A 27,296-nucleotide genomic window follows, 5' to 3' on the forward strand; every position below is an offset into this window, starting at 1 on the left:
CCCCACAATGTAAACATCAAAACATGAGAAATATAACTTAATAATTGGAATAAGCCTTCCTTATTTTAATTGTGGCATGATTTAGGTAAAGCATATGAAATAAGTTCAAATTAAAATTGTGATTCTAGCTCATGAAAGTATAAAAGACTTGAGAATAGGCAATAGTAAATGTACTTTGTCTTAAACACAAACTACTTGAACAATTGTTGATATATAATATTCTTATATAATGTTAATAATAAAAAATATACAGTAAATGCTCTTAATTCTGTTAATATCTGCTCATTCCACAAAAGCTAAAAGGAAGAGAAAGAAAAAATATTAAAACTTTGAGAAGAAAAATCTCCTCTCCTATTTTTCAGCAGACTTCTTAAATTTTTCCTAAGTAAAGAAAGAGCCTGAGATTTATTGTCGGGATTTACAATGAAGTGAGTCATCTGTTTTTAAATTTGGCCTTGAAATTATGATGTTTTATGTAGGGATACATAAAAATCCTAAATCTATAGCCCAAAATTAGTTTTTTAACACCCAGAGAAAGCTTTTCATAGTCCTACATAAACAAGCCAAGATTCACTTTTCTGCCTTTGAGATTACAAAAACTTTACCAGGTTAAAAGGGAATGCCAACATTATACCTTTATTAATGAAGTCACAACAATGGCTCCAGCATTTACCATAGGGTTGTGTGGTTTATCTGAAAAATATAAAAGCAACAGAATTACTTCAAATACTTGGCACCATTTTCTTTGATGCATAGATACTTATCATAAACATGAACTTAAAAACTTAAGCCATCATCATGGTAGTTTTTAAGTTTTGTTTGAAGTAAATTACTTATCAAACCAGTATGACAGTGTCAGTGAATAGTAATATGAAAACACATCCACATTTCCAAACTTTGCCATTTTCTATGGTAGCTGTGTGACCTTCAGTGAATAACTAACTTCATTCTATTTCCCCTTCTTTCAATGCCGTAAGAGTTGTAATGACTGAATTAAAACACATGAAATGCTTAGAAGTATCAGATGCCAATTTAAATTTTCAAGTAATACTACTATATTAAAGATAGCTTTGGAAACCCCATATCTAACGTATCCTATTTTTGCTTTTTAAAAAATCTTTGTGTTTAATGTATAAACAAAGGACAAAACACTGACCAGTGACATATATGCCTATATTCTCTGTACTTCCTATATCTCGACAATAAGGACATATTTCTTATATAATTTTTAAATTTACTTACAATTTAAACTCATCAAAAATTCTACCTGTATTCTATACTGAGACAAGCTTCTAGCTAAACAACCTTGAGCTCTGGAAAATAGGGGCAGATCCTCAAAACATTAAACAGAGTTACCATATATAACCCAGCAATTCCACTCATAGGTATATAATCAAAAGAAAGAAAAATGTAAGTTCATACAAAAACTTGCATATGAAAGTTCACAGCACCATTATTGACAAAAGCTTAAAACTGAAAACTCAATCATCTCATCAACTAAAAAGAGATTAAGCGATGGGATCACTGATACAAACAGTATTATAAAAATGAGTATAACATTACAGACAAACCTTTAAAACATTAAAATAAAGCAATAAGAAAGGCCATATATGTTATTATTCCAGGTATATGAAATTTCCTAGCAACAGGCAATATACAGAGATAGAAAGTGTATTAGTAGTTGCCAGGGGTAGAGAGAAATGAGGAATAACTGTTAACGGGCACAGCGTTTCTCTCTGAGGGCAAAGAAGGTATTCTACACTAGACATGATGATGGCTGCCTATCTCTGAATACAGTAAAGGCCCTGAATTGTCCACTTTAAGTGGGTAAAAGTGATATGGCTTGTGGCTCATTAAAGCTGCTAAAATTTTTTAATTAAAAGAATAATTGGGAGATTTTAAAAGAATTGGCTGGGTAAACTATAGTCTACCAGTTTCCTTCAATGGGATTTAGAGGTTATGCTTAAAACTGTGCATTTTGGATTCAACAATCCCACTTCTGGGTGTATATACAAAGGAAACGAAATGATATAGTACCCCCATGTTCATTAGAGCCATTATTCACACAGCTGAGAGGTGAAATCAACCTAAGTGTCTATCAATGGGTGAATGAATATAAAAATGTTACTAAACACAATGGAATGCTACTTAGCTTTAAAAAATAAGAAATAATGTTATTTATAATAATGTAGAAAAAGTAGGAGGATATTATGCCATGTGAAATAAGCCAGGCACATAAAGAAAAATATCATATCACCTCACATGAGGAATATAAAAAGCTGAACTCAGAAACAGAGGAGAAAGGAGTTCCAGGGCTGCATGTGTGTGAGGGGGTGTTAGTCAAGGGATATGAAATTTCAGCTGGACAAGAGGAATAAGGTCAAGGCACCTACCAAGTGACAGAAGTACTAAGTTAGTTAACTGGGTTTTACACTGTAAAACTGCTGAGAAACAATTTAAGGGCTCACAATTACCTCACATTAACATGTTTTCAGGATGCTCTACCACTTGAATTGTATCCTTCCTAAACAAGTCAGCCCTGTCTTCCTCATATAATTAACCCCCAGCCAACACATACACTGCAGTCCCTGTCAATCACATGCCTGTAACAATGAATATAGTTTCATCAAAAATCTACCCTTGAAATTTTAAATATACAAGTGATCTTCATGTTGTTTTTTGGTGGGGTGGGTCTAAACCAAGACTCAAAAGCACAGAGGAGGTTCAGGACCTTGGAAGGAGTAAAACCATTTCTGCAGTAGCTTCAGGATGCAGTGTTGTCTCAAGCTTAGAAAAAGCTAAGGATGCTATGGCAAAACCTCTTGCTAAACTTTGTATTTCAGTTCTTCATATAAAACAGTGCTAAATTCTGGAGTTTTTACCATGTTGTTTCTTACACAGATGACAGCATCAATGAATCATAATTATTAAAACCAGACAAGAACATGGCAAACTACTACTGTAATATTAAGTTCATTTACCCTAAGCTCTCGTTTTGTGAAATAATTAACATCAAAATTCCTACATTTGTTATTTTCTATTCTTTAATCTTCAAAATCAATTCAATGGAATCAGCCTTTAGAATTTTTCTTATAAAATGTTTTATCTTAAGAATAATAGCATTAATTCTTTCTATACTAAATCTGGGTGTTAATGAGCTTCATGAAGTGCATCTGCTTGTGATATCCTTACTGAAGTTGCTAATTGAAGGGAATCTCCATAAAGTCAGAAAAAGATTATAGAAAGATAGGTAAGAAAATGTAATAGCTCTAAAACTCATAATTTCATTTAAAAAGCTAATAAAAATACGAGATTTTTTTAAAAATCCAGCAAGAAGGCACAAAAGCGTATTTTACAAACCATTACTGCAATCTTCGCTATTTTCAATTTTTAATTTTTTTTAAATTTAGTTTATCAGTACATGTGCATAGTACTTAATGCTGACATTCCTTGTGGAAAGCTGGTAACACATCTTAATTCTTTTATCAACTTTCCCGTCTCTCCCTTCCCCCTCCACCCATCTCTTGATACTCTTTCCCCTTTTTCTGGTACATGTTTGCAATATGTAATATTTACACATTCCTTGAGGCTAAAGATGAAGCTCAGCAGCGCCACACCTGCCTGGCAAGCCCAAAGTCCTGAGTTCGATCCCCCATACCAAGGGAGAAAAAAAATTGACATTCCTTGTGGGGAGTTGGTACATGTACAGAACACATCTCAGTTTCTTTTACTGACCCTTTATCCTTCCCTTTCTCCCTTCAATTCTTTATGCTAACTTAACAATCAGAAACTTTAGATATTCTTGAAAGATTAAAAAATAGAAACTAACCCACAGAAATAAAGTATAATCTAACTTGTATCAACTACATTAGGCTTAAAAAACTCTCTTAACCAATCAAACTAACTTACCCCCCTTTCCTTTTAAATTCCTGTAAAGTAATAAAAGTGGGAGTTGCTAACTACAATGCATGATAGTTCTTTGAAATATTAAATATTTAGGAGAGAGGAAAAACACCAAAAATACTACCTCAAAGTTTTAAGCACCAAACTTTTTCTTAGGAAAGTTTTAAAATACATACCATATAGAAAAGTAGAAACGATAGAACATGAATATATCGTGCACCTCTATTTTATATATCCAGTCCAGTCCAGACCTTTCCCCCAAGGGCAGCACAGGAACACTCAATATATAAATATGTTAAAGTAAAAATATCATTCCCTACTGCAATTTATTCACTGTGATAAAAACATGTCATCTCATTTCTTTGTGCCGCGTCACAGCACCCTGTATTTAATCCAACACATCTGCATACATTTTATGTGCCTATATGAGGACAAGAGCTCGTAACAATGCAAAAAAAATGGACTAGAAGAGACATAGTGCTTCTTTCGCCTTTGCCAAAGACAAGTGTTTAGCAGCAATAATTATCAACACAGTAATCATCACACCCAACTCTCCCACCTGCCACCCCTGCATCATTTTTAAGTCAATTCCAGACATTCTGAAATGTACTGCAAGATGTTTTCCTTACTGGTGGCTATAAAGTGAACTTCTTACTCCTTGCCGCCCTTCTCTCCTCACGCTACTGCCCTAATAGTAGAAAATGCCTAAAATAATCATTTTTAAAGTTAAGTGATTAAACTGACCCAATGGGAAATCCCACAAAAAATTTTAAAAGCTGCTGCTTTTATTTTGCTTCAAAAAAACTTCTTAGCTAGGCATGGTGCTGCACAGCTGTAATCCCAGCACTCAAGAGGAATACTGTGAGTTCACGGCCAGCCTGGGCTACACAGTGAGTTCAAAACCAGCCTGAACTACATGGTGAGACCTTGTCTCAAAAACAAAACAAAACAAACGAACAAAAATCCTTTCAAAACTAGATATACATAGAAAAATTGTATTTTTTTCTAACCAATTGTTGTGTAATTCTTACCATCTTCATTTAAGAACAGTTTGTTGAATCTCAATCCACTCGGCTCTTTTCCAACATAACGATGCACATATTCAGTTCCAAGATCATTGACAGCAATTGCATATTTCAAAGGTTTTACACAGGACTGAAGACAAAAGGGAACTTTGGTATCTCCAATAGAATGCCTATTAAAATTAGGATTTATAAAATAATTAATGTCAATCAAAACAAAAGTAATTGCATAAGTAGAGTTTTAATTTTACGTTAATTCTATGTTATAAAAACCTTCCCATAATTCAATTACAAAAATTCACTTCAGTGTTAAAAGAACAAATGTTTAAGAGGGATATTACTTTTTTAAAAGTATTCAAGTAACAGAATAGTTATTAGGCAAAGGGAAAATTTTTCAAGGGAGAGACAGTACTTCTCCCCTTACTACCTGTATTCGAGCCTATAAACAAGCCTTTTTAGAAATTACTCACCTTTTTTGTCCTCATTGCCTTAAGCTATGGCCACGCCAGGTCAGTTTAAGAGCTCAGTACTACTATTCTCCGACACTGTCTATGAAGGTCTCACATCTATGAACTACCTCTTAATTCCAGCTCCTTTAGAAGTTTTATAAACTAACACTACATTATAAGAGGCAGTCATTACTAACCAAGCAGTTAACAAAAGAATGAAAAGAAAGCTTTATATATTACCAAACTGAGGCATACACAACAAAGCAGACTTGGGAATGGTAACGCTCTGGCTGACCCCATAAGCTTCACAAGGGTCGAGATCTTCCTGTCAGCTCACTGGAGTTCACTGAATGCCTGGCCTGAACAATACCAGACACACCACAGGCGCTCATCATTCAGTGACACGAAGCATCATGAAACTGGGCACCATTAGTAACTACACCAGGCGGAGGTGAAACAAAACGTCAGACATCAAACAGGAACATCTGACCACGCCGCTTCAAAGTGTATGACAATAAAAATGTATGTGTCCAAGAGAGGTATATAATACTTTTCCTATCAAATATATGTATAATTTCTAATTCAGACTGGTAAACTTGATAATTATTCTTAAAAAAAAAGAAACAATCTTATTGCCTTTGAATTTAAAAACACCTGTGTTCTAGTTCCAAAGTCAACTTTTAGAACTTTACATGAAAAAACAAAACAAAACAAAACTAGAAGACAAAACTTTTAAGAGAAGAATCATGCAGGATTACATGATAGTATTTTCCTCTGAATTAAATTTTTTTTTTATTACATAACAAACTATTTCCTAATATGCAAAAGTAGAAAACTTTCTACTGGAGGGCCAGGGATTTAGCTCAGTGGTGCTGTGCCAGCCTTGCAAATGCAAGGTCGTGAGTTTCATCTCCAGTACTCCAAAAAAAAAAAAAAACAAAAAAACAAAAAAACAAAAAACCTCCTACTGGAATTTGCTCCATGGGACAAAGCCATGCCATCTCATTTGTGTCCTTTCAAACACTCAACGTTTAAGGCAGTACACAGTGTCTCATATGTTTTATGAGTCCAAATGACGGTATGAACCTGTAATGATGGAAAGAAGAGGACCAGAAGTTACAGGACCTAGGTACCTGTTTTTCTTTTCCCCTTATCACATTAACCATGGTCCTCAGATTTCTTTGCTTCAAAATAAATGAGCTGTAAATACTTGAACGTAATTACTGAAAAGTAAAAAGTACTGAAGAGATCAAAGTGCCTTAAGTAAAGGGAAAAAACTTCAAATGGAACACTGTCTTGAAAAATAAAACCTTAAAATTGTAAGGTAACATGAGTTGAAGTTTTGAACAAAATTTACGGTAAAATTACATCTCTGATAAGTTCATCAAGCTTTACATATACTTAAAAACTGTACACAACTCTGTCAATGTGACAGAGTCCATTAAATTTTACATTTGAAGTTTACAAATTTAAGTGTGATATGGCTATTTTTTGAGTAACAAAGTTGTTTTACTTTTTAAAAAATTATATATCTTTTTATACATTTAAAAGATTATTTTAATAAAATATTAGAAGATTAAATGAATAAATATGAATTTGCCTCTTATGGCATAATTTTTCAGACAAAACCCACTTACAACATAACTGTTTATGTCTGACTTGAGGAAATACTCCAGAACGTTACCATTTTTCCAAGAGCCTCTATGAATCTAATTATAAAATTAAATCACTGTCGCACCGACTGTCCCTATTATATCACTATCCTTCTTATACTTCTGCAAATTTCCTTATTTCTCATCAGGTTGCCTACAATATTCGCATTGCATAAACAAGGCTTTCGTGGACTTTGTAGAATTCTGCATTTTGTGCAACTGACTTCTCACTCTGCAAACGAATGATGGATGGATATGTTACACTGGATAATCCCGACTCGTATGCTAATCAATCAGGAACATGAGGAGTAAAGATGACAGGGCAAATAACCAATGATAAATTTTATTAGTGATCAGTTCACTATAGAAAATAATGTCATGTTTTGACAAGATTGCTTTTCTTAAATATGTAACCACTCACATTGAATAAAATACAAATAACAAGACTATAACTACAAATAGGAACGTGAAGTGCCTCAAAAAAAAAAAACCCATAAAATCACTGTTTCAAGTTTTTAAATTAAGTTAAAATCTAAACTTATTTAACCTTCTTGAAATTGCGTTGTTTGGGGTAATTTCCATTATAGAAGATGGTTTTCTCTACTTCACTCTCAACTGTTACGCAAAATTTAAGGCCTGAAGTTGACTGACACAGATTTGAAATAAACTCACCTCTGTCCATCTACTGTACAAACAGACACACCCCACAAGTCAGGACTGAACTTGGCCAGTTGAGGGATATAATCTGCAACCTATCCAAGATATTGGAAAGAAATCAACAGTCACACTGTAGACAAATAACATTATTTTCTACCAACAAATGTCTTCACTTTGACTTAGCTTCTATCAATGACTAGTTAGTTGCCTTCCAACATGCAAGAACCTCGTAGTCTATCTCTTATAACAAGATTTGTGGAACTAAGGGCACAAAACACTTCAAGACTAGCGTGAGATTAAGTGACTTCTCCTACCCTCTATTATTTGTTTCCCAATGTATTTTTTCTTCTTAAAAATTCAGGGAACCTAAGAGAAGAATGTGGACTTGATTTTTCCTAAAAAGAAAAGTACAGAATTTCCTTAATCAAGGCCATTAGTGCTGGTAGTTTCACCATCTAAAAAATTAGGAATCAAACATCTGAAAATAACTAATGTGTATACACTGAAATAATCAAGAGGTTCTATAACCCTAAAGCTACCAAATCTAAAACAAATGCAAGGCAAGGCTTTCCAGATGGAGATTAAATAAGGGTTCACTCTGAAGACTAAATGGAGCAGCCCTGCCACTATTTAGAGGATTTGGGGAAGGACCTTGACAGTCCAAGCTCAGGCCTTGTTCATCATAGGCAAGTGCTCTGCTACCAATTACACCACCATCCCCTAGAGGAGTTTTAAAAGCTATAAACAATTCATTTTATGTTCAAGGATATCACATATGCAGAAATTTCCAATAAGGCTGTTTTTTAAATAGTTAAAAGCCATCTCAGTAATTTGAAAATTAAAAAAAATTTAGGTTTAGTCAGAATATCCAAGTTAAATTTTTAAAATATTTTAAAAACTACTAAATCCAGCCACTTACATTTTTTAGTTAGCCAAATTAAAATGACACGATTTTGCTCAGTATACCTCAACTGGAGCTGAATTTATTAACCACTTAACAGTTTACCCCAGGCATCACTAGGACAACACGTCTGTTTATGTGAGGACTGCCCCAGCAGGGGACATTTCCACCAGTTGATTCCTGAACTGAATTAATTTGATAAAACTGATGTTTTTATATTTCCTTGTATCTTATAAAAATTAATGAAAAAATATGCAAATTTTAGTCATCTTGTATTTAAATAATTGGACCGGTAAGTGGTTCAGTGATTGGGTTAGGAAAATATGAACACCAAAAATGCTACCTTTCCTCCAGACTGCTTTTTTGCACTTTCAAACAACTCATCAATGTGTGAGGTAAAGGCCATAAAGTCAGGAATGACAAACTTTCTTCGAAAGGCTTGTGTCAGCAGAACAATGTTGCTCTGAACACACCTGTGGGATGTAAGACAACAGTTAATAGACGGGGTACCTTTCTACTATCGGTGTCTAGTAATAATAGCGCTAGGTAGGAGAATATTAACCCCATATTTAAACAATAAAAAAATTCATCATTTCATATAACTAAATTATAAGTTATACTTTCTATGTTATTTTGTTTCCTTCCAGCAGTCTTTCATGTAGTTGCTTGTAAGCTGAACAGGTTAGAATTTAATTAGATATACTCAAAAACCGTATCATAGATTAAAATGATAGAACATTCCCACCAGGTCTAAGTATTAAGACCATCCGAAACAAGTTCCTTGTCCTACCAAAACTGATAAACACTCAGGATGACATTTGCTTAACAAAAATCACTTTAAAGTATCCTAGATGAGATCTGTGTATTTCTGAAATTAAGTAACTTCATACATATATACCTCTTAGCTCCCATATAACTAGTGCTAGTATTTTTATTTATTTTTGTTTGTTTGTTTATTTTTTGGGTAACAGGGATCGAACTCGGGTGGTTCTGCTTGAGAGGCAGGTGCCAGAACCACTGAGCTAAATCCCCGGCTAGTGCTGCTATTTTTAAAAACAATTAAATATGCTGCATATTCACATATGTCTCCTGAATTAGTTATTAAAAATTTGTATTTCTAAGTTTAAAAATCAGGGAGCACACATCAACAGTTTAGTCTCGATGATGATGAATTTTCTTACATGAAATATTTGTTGAATACTTGTAAAAATAATGTATTTAAAAACAAATCTTCATACAGAATACTTTTATATTACAGTATCTTAAATCACTAAAAATACTAAATTGTATTATTCAACTTGATACATGTATCATACAATAAAAACATACTGTTAAAACTATTTTAAAGACATGGTAAACCATGTAGATGGGAGGGCATATGATTTAGTGATATGAACCAATATTGTGCTTTGCTTTAAAGTTAGAATAGGAAATCAGTGTGTTAAAGTGTTGTAGATTACAGGCAACTTTATACTTTAAGACAGAAATCTTCTGACTCTCCAAAACTCAGTAATGGAATATTTATTTAATAGATAAAGGCAAAAGACATATGGCCATCAAGCCACAATACCAACTATAATATTAAGGGTGAACCTTTAATAAATTAAAAAATTCAAATGTTGACAGGTGAAATACTAAAGTCATGCCAGGCTTGATGGCGCATGCCTGTAATCTTAGCACTCAGGAGGCTGAAGATCACAGTGAGTTCAAGGCCAGCCTGAAATAGAGGGAAACCCTGCCTCAAACCACCCCCACAAAAAAAGAAAAAAAATTAAAGTTGAATACTGTGAGAAGTTATTTGTGTAACTGGACTCTTCACAGGTAAATAAGGTGGTACTATATTAGCAGCTTCTTTGAGGAAGGAGAAAAAACAAGCATAAAAAAGTAATGACTTACAAGTACTAGTTATTTTGTTTGATCCTTAAAACATCAAAATTTTGCCCACTTCACAAATAAGAAAATGAGAGTCTAAGAAGTTAAATAATGCACTAATAAATGGAGAAATGAAGTAACTCTCAATACTTCTTCTGTTAAGTTGGTGGTAAAATTTTTAAAAATGTAAACCTCAATATTTTAATTGAAGTTCTAGATAAATATCAAATTAAAATTAAATATTTTAAATACTAATAAAACATTTTAAATATTAAAAATTTTAAATAAAATTTAGAATGTATTTATTTGGTCAACTTAAAATTAACATAAGTTTAAAATAAAATCCTAAATAGCTACTGTATCCACAATAAGGATCCACTATTACAACATAAAAAGTTATAGTTATTTCATTATCATTATAGAAGTAGTACTAGTTGACATCAGAGACCTAAGAAATTTAGGTCAATAAAATTTACTTCAATAAACTTTGACAGGTTTCTAATCTTACTCTTTCAACCTTACTCTAAAATATATTATCATTGCTTTAATATTTAAAATGCTTCAAATACCTTCTAAAATTTAATCTGAAAATATCAAAACTGCAAGGGTTGCGTATATACCAAGAACACCTTGCTCAAAAGAACGAAGGGTAACTATCCAGCATAAATTACTATTTATCTCCATATCATTCAATACATTTCGTCATTTTTCCAGAAGTTATAACTAAGAAAATGAGATGTGCTACGCAAATTTAATTAATCTATTATTTTAAGCCAATCAAGATTTATAATTGTACAGTCAGAAAACCTCTGGAGTTTTTGTTTTGTTTTTCTCTAGCAGAAGCACGTGGCAAAGCCATAGCAACAGCCTTCACAGCCAACCACCATGATGGACAAAGTCATTTTTATCACTCTAGGTAATAGATAATACTGAGGGGCTTTCCACATACTAAAGTTCTTGAGAATTATTTTAACATAATTATTATCAGTCTAACTAAAAACACTAAAAGTTACATAAAATGAACTCTGACGAAGTGCTCACACCTTTCAGCACGCAACAGTCTTCTCTGTGCTTTGTTCAGTTTTTCTCATCTGTAAACTGGTAATAATCATTTTCTTTCCTTCTTTAAATGCTTATGTCTAACAAGTAACATTCATCAGCATTTTACAAAATATTTCACATACGTAATTTTCATTAGTAAAATAACATAATAGGCAAGAATTTTTTAAGAAAACCAAATAATACAAAAAACGTAAAAAAGACCATTCAAAACTTTCTCCAACACCAAAAAAGACCAAGAAACAATTACACATAAAAATATTTCTAATACCTAAGGTTAAAAAAATTCATGAATAAACAAAGGATTAATTTTAACATAAATATTTCTATTTCTATTACTTTTAAGGATTATTAGCACTAAAAACAACTGACCACATAGATGGGTACAGGCAGTCTCCAACTTTCAAATAGATTAGACTCCCAAAAGTATGTCAGAACTCATTTTCCCATTGTGGGGTGGGGGGAATCACACATAATAGCTGTTTGTCAGTTACTTACAATGGCCAAATATATTAGCAATGTATTTTATGTAAAATATCAACACTGATTTCAACCAAACCTATCCACCTCATGAATTATTTTTCAGGGAAAATGAATGCCAGGTTTTATCATGTCCTCCCCCTGCTGCATGGAGATGAGAATTTATTCCTGGCAAGACTAACTAGACAATTTCTTACATTTGAAAACAGAGAAAGAATGAATTTCTCTTCAGTACTCCTCCCTCTTAGGTGACTTTAACAGTCAAAAGATTTTGAGTGCCCTTGTTCTAGGGATGAAAAGGCAAATCTGTCTACTGTCTGCTCTTACAACAACTAAGCATTTGTCAAGTTAGGAAACTGCCTATATTACAACCACAGATTTAAAAACTTGGTTTAGTGTTTAAATTATGGTGATTATCTCACTATTTACAGATAGAAGATTTTATGATTGTGATTCCCTGGCTTAAAATCAGAGTAAAATGCTTTTAATTTCACATTTAAACATAACAACATGTTTATAAGGCACAAAAAGCATTTGAACAGTGTAAGCCAAGTATAAAGTGCAGCTTCCACCTAAGACGCCAAAGCAGCTCCCCATACCTCGTACCCACGGATCCACCTACCGTCTCACAGCTGTGCTCAGGGAGCCAGCCAGCGACATCCCAGGCGCACCCTGAGCAGAGACTGTGGAGACAGCTCATGCATAATAAAAATTAACTAAAGGTGGTTAAAAAGGCACACACAAGTAAGTCCAGAAATAAACTCCCTCCCTCCACAAAGAAACAGGTTCTGTAGACTCAAAAAACTTTTTTTCATACTGGCGATTGAACTCAGGACCTTTGCTTGCAAGGCAGGCGGTGACACCACTGAGCTAAATGCCGGGCTCTAGACTCAAAATTTTTAATGCCAATTACAAAGTGGACCTATTGTCTGCACATTAAGGTCAGCCAAGTTAACAGAACCAAGAACTTCCTGGTAAAAAGAGAAAAATAAAAAAGGCCAGCAGTGCCTCAGAGCATGTCAGGGCATTTCAGAGAACCTCTGTTAAATACTTATCCCTAATACTCCAAGGCACTCCCTGGAGGTATCCAGAACAAAGCAACCTCCAGAAGAAAATGCTGTAAAGGTAAATCACACACATATAAACAAACTTTCCAAGCTGATGCAGAAATTTTCTTTATCTACCTGAACCTGAGCCTAATGGTTAGAAAAGTCAATCTCTTCTGGTGGTGGTTATAGCCTTATGCTAGTTCCCACTGAACTATTAGTAGATTACCATTTGAGCCAGGCCTGTTAATCCCAGCACTCTGGGCAGCTGAGGCAGGAGGATCACAAATTTGAATCCAGCCTGGGCAAATGAGCAAGACTACCTCAAAATTAAAAGAGGGCTGGGGATACAGTTCAGTACAAGGACCCTGGATTCACTTTCCAATACCATAAAAAACGAAAACTTTATGGAGTCTTTAAGATCCATTACAAATATGTCATCCATATTTTTATATAGTCAAGCTAATAGGAACACAGGAATGAAGATAAATGATGAACAGTTAAGCAAAAATAAAAAAGTGAAAATACTCCTTGTTCAAAGAAATGAAGGCTTTTTAATCTCCAAGGTTCTCTTCAGTTTTTAAAGTAAGTGCTTTAAGAGAAAAGAAAATAGTCCAAAGTCTATGCATTAATATGTCTGAAGAATGGAGAGAAGCAGACAATGCACAAATGCAAATCTAAGGGATACAGGGCTGTCTGAAGCCGTCTCGTTTTATGATGTCATCTAAATCACCTTGCGAGAAAGAACGAGACACTGCTGCGAAGGCCTGAAAGACATGCAGATGGACTGGAGATCAATGAAAGCAAGGACAGAATAAAGATGTGCTCAGAACAAAAGATGTGCTCTATGCAAACTGAATGCCATCTCCAGGTACGAAACTTACATCATCCATCGCTAAATTTCCTTACAACAGATTTAAAGAATGCTTAACTCAGTACATATCATCATTCATGTATATCATCACTGTTGTTCAAATGATGCTTTTAAATCCCTTTTTTCATTTACACAGGAAGCACTGGACTTTCAAAGATGCAATTTTGTTTTAAAAGCAAATCACCATATAGCAGAGCAAATCACCATTAAAGGTTTGGCAGAAATTTTTACTTTTTAAAAAGATCTTTGTCTAGCATGACACCATCTGACGTTGTTTGAAGAGTTAATCTTAACATATCCATACACTCTTTCAACCTGGGATCAGACGTTCGCAATCCTGTAGATTTGAGTGCCTGTTTTTAAAAAAATAAGAGTTTGTAAATATATAGTGCAAATAATGTATATGCTTATTCCAACTACAAGTTTTCATTCCTGTATACAAAAACTTCTACCCAAGACTTGAATGTGTGGTATTTGTGTCACTACTACCCACTTTCTGGATAAGTTCCACACTGTTTTTCTTTCACTGTTTACCTTGAAATGAGCATGATAAAAATTTGAAAACATAGTAAGAGAAACAGTGTCAGAATCTACATGTCAGATGATTTTTAAGACTGTATTTCAACAATACTTTTGATTTAGCATAACTAACTTTTTATAGAGTTATGATAGAAAAATACAAAAACTTACTGTAATAAATTTATGAACGGGTATTTTTTCTTGTCCTTCTGCAATTGTATAGAACAGCAAATCTTCCAAGCTAGGTAACAGACCCTGTTTTATTTTACTAGAGGGGGAGGAAAAAATACAAAATTAATTCTTGTAGGTACATTCTAATGGATGTTAAGTAAAGCCATTATTAAACCATCTATGAACCAGACCACAGCTGAGCAGATCTATTCATCATGACTATAATCATAGTCACCACTGATTTTCTAAATGCCAATCAGTACTACTAGAAACCATGTTGAAAAACAAAAAATGCTTCATTAATATACAGATTATTTTTTGAAATCTTGACTACAAACTCTAGTATGTTAATGCCTAAGCATTTGTTAAAGAGATACAGTATACCTCTCCATCCAGTACAATCATCTAACACTAATTACAAACTCCAGTAAATGTTCACTCTGGTTGATTACGTTTGTTATGTTTTAATGTGATGACTATGTATTACTCAAATAGTGTACTATTACAAAATCTGGGAGTGATAGTACACAGTAGATAAGTAGTATAGTAGACAGTAGTTAAGATCAAGTGCACAAGTTGTTGAATCCTGGCTGGGATACTAGCTGCGTAACTTAAGGTAAGTTAACTGCTGTGATTCAGTTTCCCCACAAGAGAAAACAGGATAATAGTGTCTACATCAACTGAGGCACAGCTGACTCAATACACTTATACATCTAGGACACTACCTGGCAATGTAAGCACTCAAATCCATGGCAGTGGCAGGAATTCTTTCTAAAGCAGTAAGGATTTCACATATATAGATTAAATTCCACAAATCACATAAGACTATTAGAACAAAAAATTTACATTAAAATCTTTTTTTTTTTTCTTGGGGATGGGGAGACAAGATTTCTCATCCTGTAGTTAGGTAAGGTTTGGCCTCATTATGTAGCCCAGGCTAACCTTGAACTCATGGCAATCCTCCTGCCTCAGCCTCTTGAGTGCTGGGATTACAGGCCTACATCACACTAAAATCTTAATTAAAACTAGCATAACAGTAAAATGCTAAGATTCACCAAACTTTTAAACAGGAAAGCAATTTTCTTATCTACTGAAAAGCTTTAAAGTAAAAATAAATCTAATGAACCTAATAACTTTTCATTATTCTAAACATCAATGACTATCAAAACTCTTATAGCGATAGTATAAGAATAAGCAATCTAAGCTAGACTAGTCCATCTATTGCGATTTATTAAAATGTCTAGGAGAAATATACTCATGCATATTTGCATGTATGTATAGTATATACAGGGATGTATGAAATATTCAGGAGAGGACTGGACCTGTATTTTAGGAAAGGATTAGAGGAGAAAATACTTTCTGTTTTCTTAAATTTACAAATTAACATAGTTAACTCTGGGCTACTCACAGGTGTAAAAAAGTTTTGAGGAAAATTATGTACATTGCTTTTGTTTAAAAGTCACAAAGCTTAAGTCTGTGTAATATTATGTTTTTGTACTGCTAAAAAAAGCTTTTTTACGTAGCTGAACATATCCTGGATTAAAGATTGTATAATAGTTCCATATTTTAATAGAACCACATGTATTTGGATATTTAACATAATTACTTCTCTATTAGCAGGCCATGCATGTTCGTGCATAATCATACAAAATTTCTAAAAGAAACATTAATATTGGCATTGATACTTGTTTTCAAATCTTACACCTTTTAGCTTTATTAAATCAATCTTAACATACGTGAATTGATAAATCTGTGTTCCACACCTTTTTACCCCTTCCCTTGTATCTCCTTTCTAATTTATCTCTAAGATCCTCCAATGATCTTATGGCAGGCCCACTATTTATTATACAAAATATGCTACAGTTCCTGGTATATTATACTTAACCCTAGTAATTCTATCCCTATTTCACTGATGGGCAAACAGAAGCTTAGGGAGGTTAGAAAACTTCCCAAGGTTGTACTGTGGCAGAGACAAATTTAAATCTGGAGTCCCATCTACCACTGCAGTATACTGGTTCTCTAACTATATATTTATTACTTTTACAAGGTACAAACAAGTTTTCCAAGTCTTACTCTAACACCATTAAGCAGAGTTCAATAATACTGATGATTTAATTTTTAAAGAGAAGTTGAACCAGCTGTCAAAAAATCAGTGGATAATAACACACCAATTATTGACAGAAAATGATCTGCCAGGTAAACTTCAGATGGAAGTAGTTTATCATGTTAAAAAAAACTGCAGAGTAAGCTTTCTACATATTTATCACACCAGTAAATGGTATTTGCTTTGCCTAAAAGCCAGGTAAATAACATAAAATATACACTTCTTTAGCCTATGGTACATAGTGCAAAAAAAATTAAAATGACCGTGCTATTGCCATAGCTAGCAAAGAGTAAATATTTACTTGCTTTAGGACAAGAAACTAATTTTTATCCATAGAAGAATTTAAGCTGTGCTTTAAAAATATGCTCACAAACTGTCAAATGTACAAAAAAAACTACCTATCTCATCATTTAAAAGCTAAGACTGATCTGAGAAGAAGTTGGCTTCAACGGTCTGGTAAACAGAATACAAATTTTCTCCCCAAACTTTCAAAACGGTAGATCTTAACTCTAAAGATCTTTCTTGCTTTAGCCCTTCTTCTTTCCCCTAGTTTAACATCTTTATGCCTTCACAATGACATTTTGCTACTAAAATTCAAAAGCTATCATTTTTAATTACTAGGAAATCTGAGACATTTAAATTTTAGTATCAAAATATTATAGCAGTCTTTCAAGCTATACTATCAATAATCACTGATAAGTTCAAGTGAGCCCTCCAGACTATATATCATAAAATGGGTATTCACCAAAGGAAACCCAAAGAAAAATCCACATTTCATACCTTTTTACCCCTTCCCCTTTATTCTTATTTCCTAATTTATCTTTAAGATGCTTTTTACCATCTTATTGTTCCTTTAACCACATTTTCACAAGTTAGCCTCACACAGAAACTTCCTTAAAATTTTACAAAAATGGAAAAGTCCCTTTTATTTAACTCTGATATGTACTGCATGTCAGGCACTGTTTACAGTCTAGTTTACGGTCTAAAAGGGAAAATAAGAGGCACATATTTAAAGAAATTACAAGAAAAGATCTGTGAGATCTGGTCACTGGAAAATCACTTCACTATGGCCCTGTTTAGGTGTTATTTGAGCTAAAACTGAAAGAGGGGCAGGTGCTGGAAATGCAACAGAGTGAGGTTTCTGGCAATGGGACCCCACCCAGGGATGAAGGCCGGAACTCCCTGGTATATGAATCACAGGGGGTGCCAATGAAAGGGCCACTGTTTTCCTAATTTTTAGAGCTAATAAAGCGCTCTATAGATCAATAATAAATGAGGAGACTGTCACACTATGCACAAGGAGTTTAAATTCAAGGCCAACTTCTGCTGCTCTTACTTACCTACGGACCCATCAGTTTCCCAGTTACAAAGGAAGACTGACTCTTCTGGCTCGTACTCAGTTCTCACAACGCAGCTCTGCACTACCTACCTACCCCAACTTACCACTTAGAATTTCTCAATATAAGTGACCAGACCTACTGACCTGTGGGGACGTCAGATGCTTTCTCATTTGGTTGTCTGTTCTCCCTCCCGTCAACCTTCTGTTTAAACTTTTCTTTCTCTAAACCTTGAATGCATTAACGATCATTCCAACTGTTTCACAGGACTTTGTCTGGCCAGATTCTCAATACTTTTAGCACTCAGTTCCTGACTTTGAGAAGTTTTCTACGTTTATTATACAGCTTATTATGTACCAAAGATTGGGGATACAGAGATGAATAAAGCGAGATTGCTGTCCAGAAGGAGAGGAGACAACAGTAATGTGACAATACTGTGGTAGAAATATTTTTAAAAGGATAGAAAATGTAAATGAAGCAGTTAACTGTGGTTCTGATGGGAGGGGACAGTCTAGAAAGTTTCTCATTTGTAATTAGAAGCGACACTCCTAATTCAACCTATCAGTTCAAAAATCACACAGACTGAAAGGAAGAAAATGAAAAATCTTTCCTTAAAACTACAAAATGAACAGAGGAAAACAGTCCAAGCTATACTACAAATCTTTTTTCTTAGCCCATGTAATTCTTAAAACATAATTTATGATATGTATTATATAATAAGCCTATCAGATAACCAAAATCTGTCATTTTTTTCCAAGTGTAATTTTAAAAGTATAGGTCTACTAACAATACTAAAGAATGTGCTGGCTTTTTCTGCTTATTTTCATTTTAAACTTATAATCCTGGCCAGGCCTCCAGGCCTATCCCAGCACTGTTGAGGCAGAAAGATCTTAAGTTTGAAGCCAGCCAGGGATGGACTGCAAGGTGAGTTCAAGGGCAGTCTGAGCTATAATGAGCTTTCCCCAAAATATTAGTAACATTAAAAAAATTTTAAACAATAAAAATTATGGTTCTTAAAAAGCCCTTGAGATAGTTTTAAAATCAGATTTTTTTTTTTTTTTTTTTTTTGGAGACAGGGTCTCATTATGTAGTCAAGACTGACCTGGAACTCACTATGTAGCCCAGGCTGGTCTCGAACTCACAGCGATCCTCCTGCCTCAGCCTCCCGAGTGCTGGGATTACAGGTGTGCGCCACTACGCCCGGCTCTGATCAGTTTATTATTTAGTGACTTGATTCATAACAAATCCATCAACACCCACCAAATCAGTAATTAAACCTGTCAGGCTGAAAGCTGCATAGACGGTGGCTACGTAAAATTATTAATACTATATCAGAATAAATATAAGTGTGACAAAGTGACAAATTCTGCTATTTAAGTCATTTCACTTTGGGCTAATTACTCTTGGAATTTTTTTTTTAATTACTTAAAGCTTTATTTTAAAAAGGACTTTCACTTTCTGTTGTCTTATGAAGCCAATTAACTCAACTGTCCTCTATTTACAGGTAATGCCAGAGTCTCAAGTCAAGCAACACGGACAGCAACACACAACTCCCTCAGGGAGCTGCACAGAAGTGCCGCTAGTGAGCTTGGCCCTTTGGTCTGGGCCCCAGACCGCCACACTGACATGCTCAGCGGGAAGTGCTTCATTTTAGGAGAAATATTTGTAGTTCGTTAAAAATAATGAAAAATGAAGTTCCTTCCCTATTCAAAGAAATTTCTATCTGAAACGCAAATAGAACAACTTATGTTAGATGACTAAATAAACTGCTCTTCTGCTTCATTAAAACTCCCATCTTGTACAAAGCAAGGGTAAGATGTGTTAAAATAAAGGCTGCTATTGGGTGAGACTTTACTGCAGAAATTTACTCCTAATCAGGCCACAGCAGCAAGTGTAAAAGCCAGCTTTCCGTGAGGGAATGTCCGGATATCCCTGTCAGGGCCTTGCAACTCGTCCAGATGCGTGTGACTTCCTAAGCGTAGCCCAGGAGCTGTCTACCAGTCCCAGGCAGGAGAACCAGGGCCCGGACAGACCAAGCCCACGATGTTCGGCTCTGCCCATGCTTTCCAACATCCAAGTTCTTTGACCAGGCATGGTAGTGCACACCTGCCATCCCAGTATTTCGGAGGTGGAGGCAAGAGGATAGCTTTGAGTTAGAGGCTGGACTGAGCTGAGTGAGTTCAAGGCCAGCCTGAACTACATTAGTGACATCCTATTTCCAAAACAAAATAAACAAACATAACAAGCAACAAAAAAAACTCACAAAGTTCTTCACCTAAGTATCCTTTAATAAATCATCCACACTGGAAAAATACAGGGATTCTGTGAATTCTGTCACTGTAATTGCTTTGATACCACTACAGATGACCGAAGTTATAATGGTGTATTTCAGCTACACATAAGGAAAAAAATAATACAGCCCTGAAAATCAAATGTGCTGCCTTCTACAGATGTAAACCCTTGTAAGGAAACCTGTTGGAACTATTACAAAAGGGAAAACCAGCAGCTGGGGAGGTGGGTTTTAAATTCCCTTCCAATCCTGAACCTAAAAGTTATTAACTCAATGCAGTATTTTATAAAACTGCTAATAACAGATGAACAACAACAACAAAATCACAAGTCCAATTCCAAGTCTGAAGTTGGTAAGGTAATCTGATCTTTGTATAGTTTATAAAATATGTAAAGTGAGGTGGAGTTAGAAGTTCTTTAAGGGCACTTTCAGCTCTAATGCTTGTTTCTGTTTGTTTGAATTGCTAAAAATAATGTGCTCCAAAATTCCTACAATAAAGTCAGATCATAAACTTTACTAGGGACATACTTCTACTTCACAGATAAGTGGTTATTTGCATTCTTAACTCCAAGACCGAATCACTCAATGCTGCTGAATGAACTATACATGTAAGCATGGTTTCAGGGGGCTCAGGAATAAAGCATTCGCCTAGTACAGTCAAGGTCCTTGGTTGAATCCCAAACAAAAGGGTTACAACGGTAAAACCTTGTTATGTAAATTTTACCTCTTTTTTCCCCCTAAAAAGCTAAGAAGAGTTAGGTACAGAAGAATGAGGTAAAAGCAAGGGAGAACTGCTAAACTGGACACACGAAAGCCAGCAATAACATACAGCAACTAATAAGGCACAGAAATCCATACAAGAAACTCATTCAAGGCAGAACCAAACAGGGTTCAAGAAAACCCCTCACAGTCAAATACATTTTAGTGCAGAGGTAAGCAAACGATACCACAAGGGCCAACCTCTTTGTGTAAATGAAGTTTCACAGGAAGACAGCCACACTCATTCATTTACCTGTCGCTGATGGCTACTCTGTACCACAGCTGATTTCAACAGCTATGAAAGAGACCAAAGAGTACAGAAAGTTGAGCATATTATTTGGCCTTTCACAGAAAAAGTCTGCCAGCCCTGCTTAGAGCATCACTGTATTACAGCACAGAGCAGTAATGCTTCTTTATAATAAACAGAAGCTGAACAAGAAATGCTAAAACTCTAGTCATGGTAATTATTTTTATATGGCAGAAAAATATGCAACATCTCCTAAGGAGACATCTACCAATAATAGTTTAGAATTTTAGAAGTTTGATCTTTGGGGAAAACAATGATAATAAGAATGATAAAAGATTCACAATCTTCTTGCATAGTTTTTTCAATGTATTAGTGCTTATTATTTTTATACAACCAGAAAAGGATATTATGGAAGCAGACTAAGCAGCAAATACAAGCTGAAAATTTAACAAATGAGGTTCCTTTGATTTCAGAAGTTACATAATATTTTCCACTGTTTTAGAAGTTTCCCACTTATAATGGGAAATCTTAAATATAGCTAAAAGGAGGCAGGAAAAACAATACCCACTCCCATAAACCACTACTGCTAATGTCATTTTGGCCTACTTCCTTCTGTTATCTCTAAACTTTTTGAAAAGCTTAAGATCTCTTGGCAGCATAGTCACAGGAAATTTGGTACTCTAACCTCTGGCCAAACATTCCACTTACTTCTACCCCTAAAATGTATACATTTGAAGAACCTAAGTAAGGGATTCTCATATGAACATACCATAATTTACTTAACCATCCTACTCAAGTTGAACACACATTCCCCCCGCCATTTTTCTATAGCATGTGGAAGAATGTACAAAAAATATTAGGGGATAAATTTTTCTATACTTTTAACTTATTTTGCTAACCTAGATTTCTTAAAAAGTATGAGTAATTTGTAACTTCATGCAACTTAAAAAATTGGTCTTCAGAAAGTTTGTAGTCTTTTAATAACGCCTACCAAAAATCAAAGTGCCTGTCACTCAAATCAAGATGACAAGTTTAAAATCTTCTTTAGAAGCATGCACTAGAATCAGTAGACAAAAATGTATTTCCAAATCCTGAAAGCTATCAATGTTTAGTCCAACAGAGCCAACAGCTCTGTTTTGAGAGTAGCTCTTTCATTGTATTTCTGCAGAAATCAGCAAGCAATGAGCAACGGGTAGCAAGCAGAGGGTACTTCCCAAAGGAAGCCAAGGACACGTTGACATTTTACTTCCACCTTGTTGGTCAGAAAACTGCTACACAGAGGTCGGCCTCAACCAAATCAATTTAAATTTAGCAAATCGGATTCCAGGATGAAAATGCAAGAGTAGTGCCTCTACCAGAAAACTATGTGCCTCACTTGTGCATCCGTCCTCTAACTTTCTCAAGCATTTCTCTTAAAAGCAAATGGTGGAAAGGTACACAGGTAACCATAAATCAGCACGTGGGAGGTACAGGGTTTAGTATATTAGACTGAGCTCCTTAAAGACTCCAAATCCTACTATTTGACTTTCAGTTTCTACTATCATAATTTTTCTTCACTTCAAATACACTAGTTTCTTCTGATTTCTTTCAAATAATTTTTCAAAACACGTATCTCCCGAAATTTTCTCTTCAAGGTAACATTCATCTCTTTCAAACAAAAAGAGAATTCCCTCCTCTTTTTTGCCTACATATTATTGCTTCATAAAAAAGGTTAAATCCTATCTATGCGGCAGTCATCTCCCCAGCTAATTTTGAGGAAGGCAGATTTCACTGCAAACAATAAAGTCTGTTAACTTTAACAATAAGTTAAAACTCAGGTTAAATTTCTGGATCTAACTTTTGCTCTCGGTGAACTTCACCTAAGTATTTAAAAAATTAGTAGTGTTTTGTTAATTCTAGACCATGTGCGTATATATCAATTGGTACTGTTTTACTATTAAAACAAAATCTAATGGGCTAGAGATTAGTGGTAGAACACACGTTTTTCATGTGAGGTCCTAGGTTAGATTCTCAGCATTACAAAAACCCAACTCCTTTACAACCATGACTTAGGAAAATTTTAATACTGAGGGAAACACAAATAAGACAACTGAGGGATTAAGAAACTCAAAAAATTAGATGTACTTTCAATCTTGATTTTAGTGAACTGTAAATGTTTACTTTTACATATTAATGCAATATGGAATTATTATAAAAGCATTTGCTACCTATTTTCAAACAGGTCAACTCCAAAATACATTCTCTATATCTGCTAAAATGTAGTCTCTCAACTTCATTATCCATACTGTTTAGACCCAATACAATGTCTGTTGAAATGCCTAAGTATTGAAATTTATTTCTTACAACATACAATGCCATGATTTTCTTTGCCCTTCGCTTTCCATTTAATATAAACTACCAAAATATAAGGCCACAGTATCTGAAGCTAGCTGAAGTCATTTTGCTTGCACTTTTATTTTTAAATTTAAATGAATCCTAAATTATGCTCCCTAACCTTCATATGCAAATATATAATTAATGCATAATGGTCAGGCTGCTTTGTTTTGTGGTACTGAGAATCCACCCAGGGCCACTCTATCCTTTTGTTTTGTTTTGTTTTTTGAGACAGGATTACTCATAGTTACCCAAGCTGGCCTCCACGTTTCAAAACTCCTGCCAGAATAGTTGGGATTACAGACGTGTACCACCGTGCCAGGCAAGATAGGCAGTTTTTAACTGATATTACTAGCGTGCCCTTCCAATTAGCTGAATTAATTTATACTGGCTATGCAAGAGGTCCTACTCTTCTTCCCTCTGTATCACCTGATCTAACACCTGCCAATCCAACAGGGAAAAAATAGTCTCATTTTAACAGAATCCTTTCATTACTGTACCCTACATGAATTACTCATTTTGTAAGAATTAACATATTCTGACATTTTTCAGCTCACTTCCTGTTATATACTATCTCTTTTCCTAATTGAAAAATAAAACGTGCAAACAAAAGTAATTTTACAATGTTTCTGCACCTCTCTCCCTCTGACCTTTCTGAAGGATCCTTCACGAAGACAGGACATACACTCATGGCCTTTGGAGACTTAAGTTTGCCACGCTTGACAGCAGAGATAAAGGTCTGACAAAAATGTTTTCCTAGACAAGCATTTCCATTCAGGTTAATCAAGGCTCCTGAATGCCGCAACAGTTTGTGAAATGGCACTACTATTGTTGGTACCAGTCTGTATTGCTTTTGTGCAAAGAGAATATTTTAAATTAAAATTCTAAACCATAATCTGTAACAGTATACAAAATAGACTGAATTAGAAAAAAATGTTGGATATGGGGGGCACAAATTTTAAATTTGAAGTCATCAGATTTGTGGAGATCCACTGCAACAGAGCTCAGATTAAGAGCAGAGGTATCTTACCTACCCAGAAGTGAGAGAAGCGGAGGGAAGGGCTGTGCCCTTGATAAGTGGGAAAGGTTAAGCAGGAAAGGAGCAGAGGCCTGAGCGTCACGGTGCACACAGCAAGGACACCCTCCTCCAAGGGGTCCAGGAAGGCTGAGAGAACAAAATGAAGAGAGCCAACCAAGGTTTGATGTTTTTTTTAAGTGATGGGATGAATGGTGGTAAGATTCCATTAGACCACTAGAGGGAAAAATGAGCAAAGACCATTACGCTTTTCTCTAAGACATTAGTCACATACAGTAGTCTTCATGTAAACCACACTGCAGGTGCATAAAGGAGATGGTACAGACTAGGGCAACAACGGTTCAAAGAGCTCGTGGGAAGAAGCTAAGTGATTTACTTACACTCCAACTCCTTCTACAACATGAGACAAAGTCAGCACCAGGCAAAGGAAAAAATCCCACAAATATCTCAGCACATGAAGTAATGAAGTTGCTGTGGTTAAGCATTAAATTCACTCTGATCTTATCCACCAGCAAGGCAAAAAAGTAAACAAAAAGAAATCATAGTTTCACAAAAGGCAGATGTACAATGATTTCTCAAGAGAAATTTTTTCTGGCAACTAAAAAGTTCTCATCTGTAAGCCTGAAATTTAAAGGCCAATGTCCTTGACAGGTTTCAATAAATGAAGAAATTTTATTATCACTTAAGGGATAAACAGGTCTCTTTTCACGCATGCCAAACATTGTTCTAAGCCCTTTACAGGATGGTATCTCACTTAATTTCCACGCAGCTGCTCCTTTTAGTAAACTCTCTCAAGTCTGTCACAGAGCAGTGTTGGCATTGCAGGCAGGGCTGAGGATGACCTGTGCATTGGGAACGATAACAGGATCAAATGGAAGCTCCTCTCCCTGAGTGAAAGAAATGTCTGTCACATAAGGCAAAATGGAAAGAGTCAAAGGAGGAAAGCTACATTTAGAAACCAGATGATTTAAGAAGCAGAAGCTAACTACATTTCAATGCTTTCTTCACAACCTTGAGCGCAGAGCTCTTCATTCACCTTACATGTTCATTAAAGACAGCTGCGGTTCACTCCTGGCCCAAAGTCCTGACTGAAAGCCCTAGAATTATCATCTATTTGAACTGTTTCTGAACCTATCTGTAATTCCAAGTTTGGTGGCACACATACACACGCCATAAACTTCTCCCCTGAACTAAGGTAAACACAAAGCTATCTTACTGGCATTTGAACTCAGGGCATCTGAGATCTGGAATTGCCTCCCTAGCCTGTTATTTGGTGGGGGGTAGGGGGGTGGGGGGAGAACAGGAGCAGGGAAGGAGGGAGAACAAGATGAGACATTAGCCAAAAATAGTATTTCAAAGTTACTACCATGAGGTGACTTAAGGCAATGAAACCAGAATCTTCTGGAAACAAATCACAAAAGAAATTCAATTTTCTGTATGAAGGGGGGGCACTAGAGCCAGAGCTACACACATATTTTTAATAGAAAGTGGTTCTCATAGCACTTAAGGTTAATTTTTTAAATGGCTAACTGCATTTGCATTTCTGTTAACTCAGGGCACATGTATTTAAACTCATTACATGCTCGGTAAACCAGATGAGTTTTACGTAAAAATGAGTCCCATGTGAAATTAAGCTCAAATTCTAGTCTCTAAAACATTAGAAAGAGGTGCAAATTTAACAGTCTAGATTTTGACTTGAAGGGACTTGGGCCATCTAACCGAGGAAGATGCCCACTGCCATGAGGCTATTTTGCACCATAAACCATTGTCTCAGAATACCACAAATTTTGCTCATTACCAACTGATTTTTTTTTTAAATGACCTTCTTCCGTCTGAGAAAACAACTTTAGAAATGTTTTAGGAAGGTCTCAATTTCAATTACAGGAAAGAAACATCAAACGGGCCTGAAATTGAAATAAAATTCACACTTTCCATTTAAGGTACCCTAGGACTGGCAATAGAAGTAAATAAAAAGGAGGCAAAAAGACGGCGTTGCACGGTGTCAATATTAAGTCAGAAAAATAGTAGGGCATAAAGAACACAGACCAGTCAATGTCTACCCAGAGTGGGTTAAAAAAAGGTTTGTGTCCGTGTCTATTACACAGGACAAAAATATTCAGGAAACTACCTCATTTTAAGAAAAATCGATTTTGAGACCAACTGATTACTGTGCTACACACTTACAAGATGAGTCAACATTCTATCACAAGTTTAAAAAAAAAAACCCTGGGTAACTCGGATTTTCAGGGTCCTGTGTCACGTGCCATCGTGGCTAGGTGACTTGTATTTTTAAAACATCTGTCCAGCTCAGGAAGAATCAGGCAGGCCCCGCACGCAGCGCAGGTGCTCGGTGTGCGTGCCTCATCTTCTGGGCCACATGACCCCTACCGCTCTTAATCTCATTTCGGAAGCTATTTCCGGAGGCCCGGAAGGCCCCACGGTCGCCGGGAGGAGCCAGCCCCGAGACCCGAGCACACCCTGCCACATCTGGCTTCCAGGGGGGCGCTGGCGGGACCGCGGGAGGGCAGGCGGGGCGGACGGCGAC

The 27,296-nt window shown here is 35.4% G+C and overlaps 1 protein-coding gene across 1 annotated transcript in view; it reads right to left on the bottom strand.

Annotated features, from left to right (window-relative positions):
• The window catches only part of Gls (glutaminase), a 71,931-nt gene that overhangs the window by 43,512 nt on the left and 1,123 nt on the right, over window positions 1-27,296 (bottom strand). Inside the window, exons 2-8 of the mRNA XM_033756357.1 lie at window positions 27,229-27,295; window positions 14,606-14,702; window positions 14,147-14,268; window positions 8,928-9,057; window positions 7,699-7,778; window positions 4,935-5,098; window positions 635-693 (exon numbers count right to left, since the gene is read on the bottom strand). Of these exons, the coding sequence (XP_033612248.1) occupies window positions 635-693; window positions 4,935-5,098; window positions 7,699-7,778; window positions 8,928-9,057; window positions 14,147-14,268; window positions 14,606-14,702; window positions 27,229-27,295 (719 nt within the window). The remainder of the gene's footprint in view (window positions 1-634; window positions 694-4,934; window positions 5,099-7,698; window positions 7,779-8,927; window positions 9,058-14,146; window positions 14,269-14,605; window positions 14,703-27,228; window position 27,296) is intronic.

This window comes from Fukomys damarensis, unplaced genomic scaffold (genome assembly GCF_012274545.1).
Source record: "Fukomys damarensis isolate Sample0158 unplaced genomic scaffold, DMR_v1.0_HiC HiC_scaffold_26, whole genome shotgun sequence".
Taxonomy (NCBI): domain Eukaryota; kingdom Metazoa; phylum Chordata; class Mammalia; order Rodentia; family Bathyergidae; genus Fukomys; species Fukomys damarensis.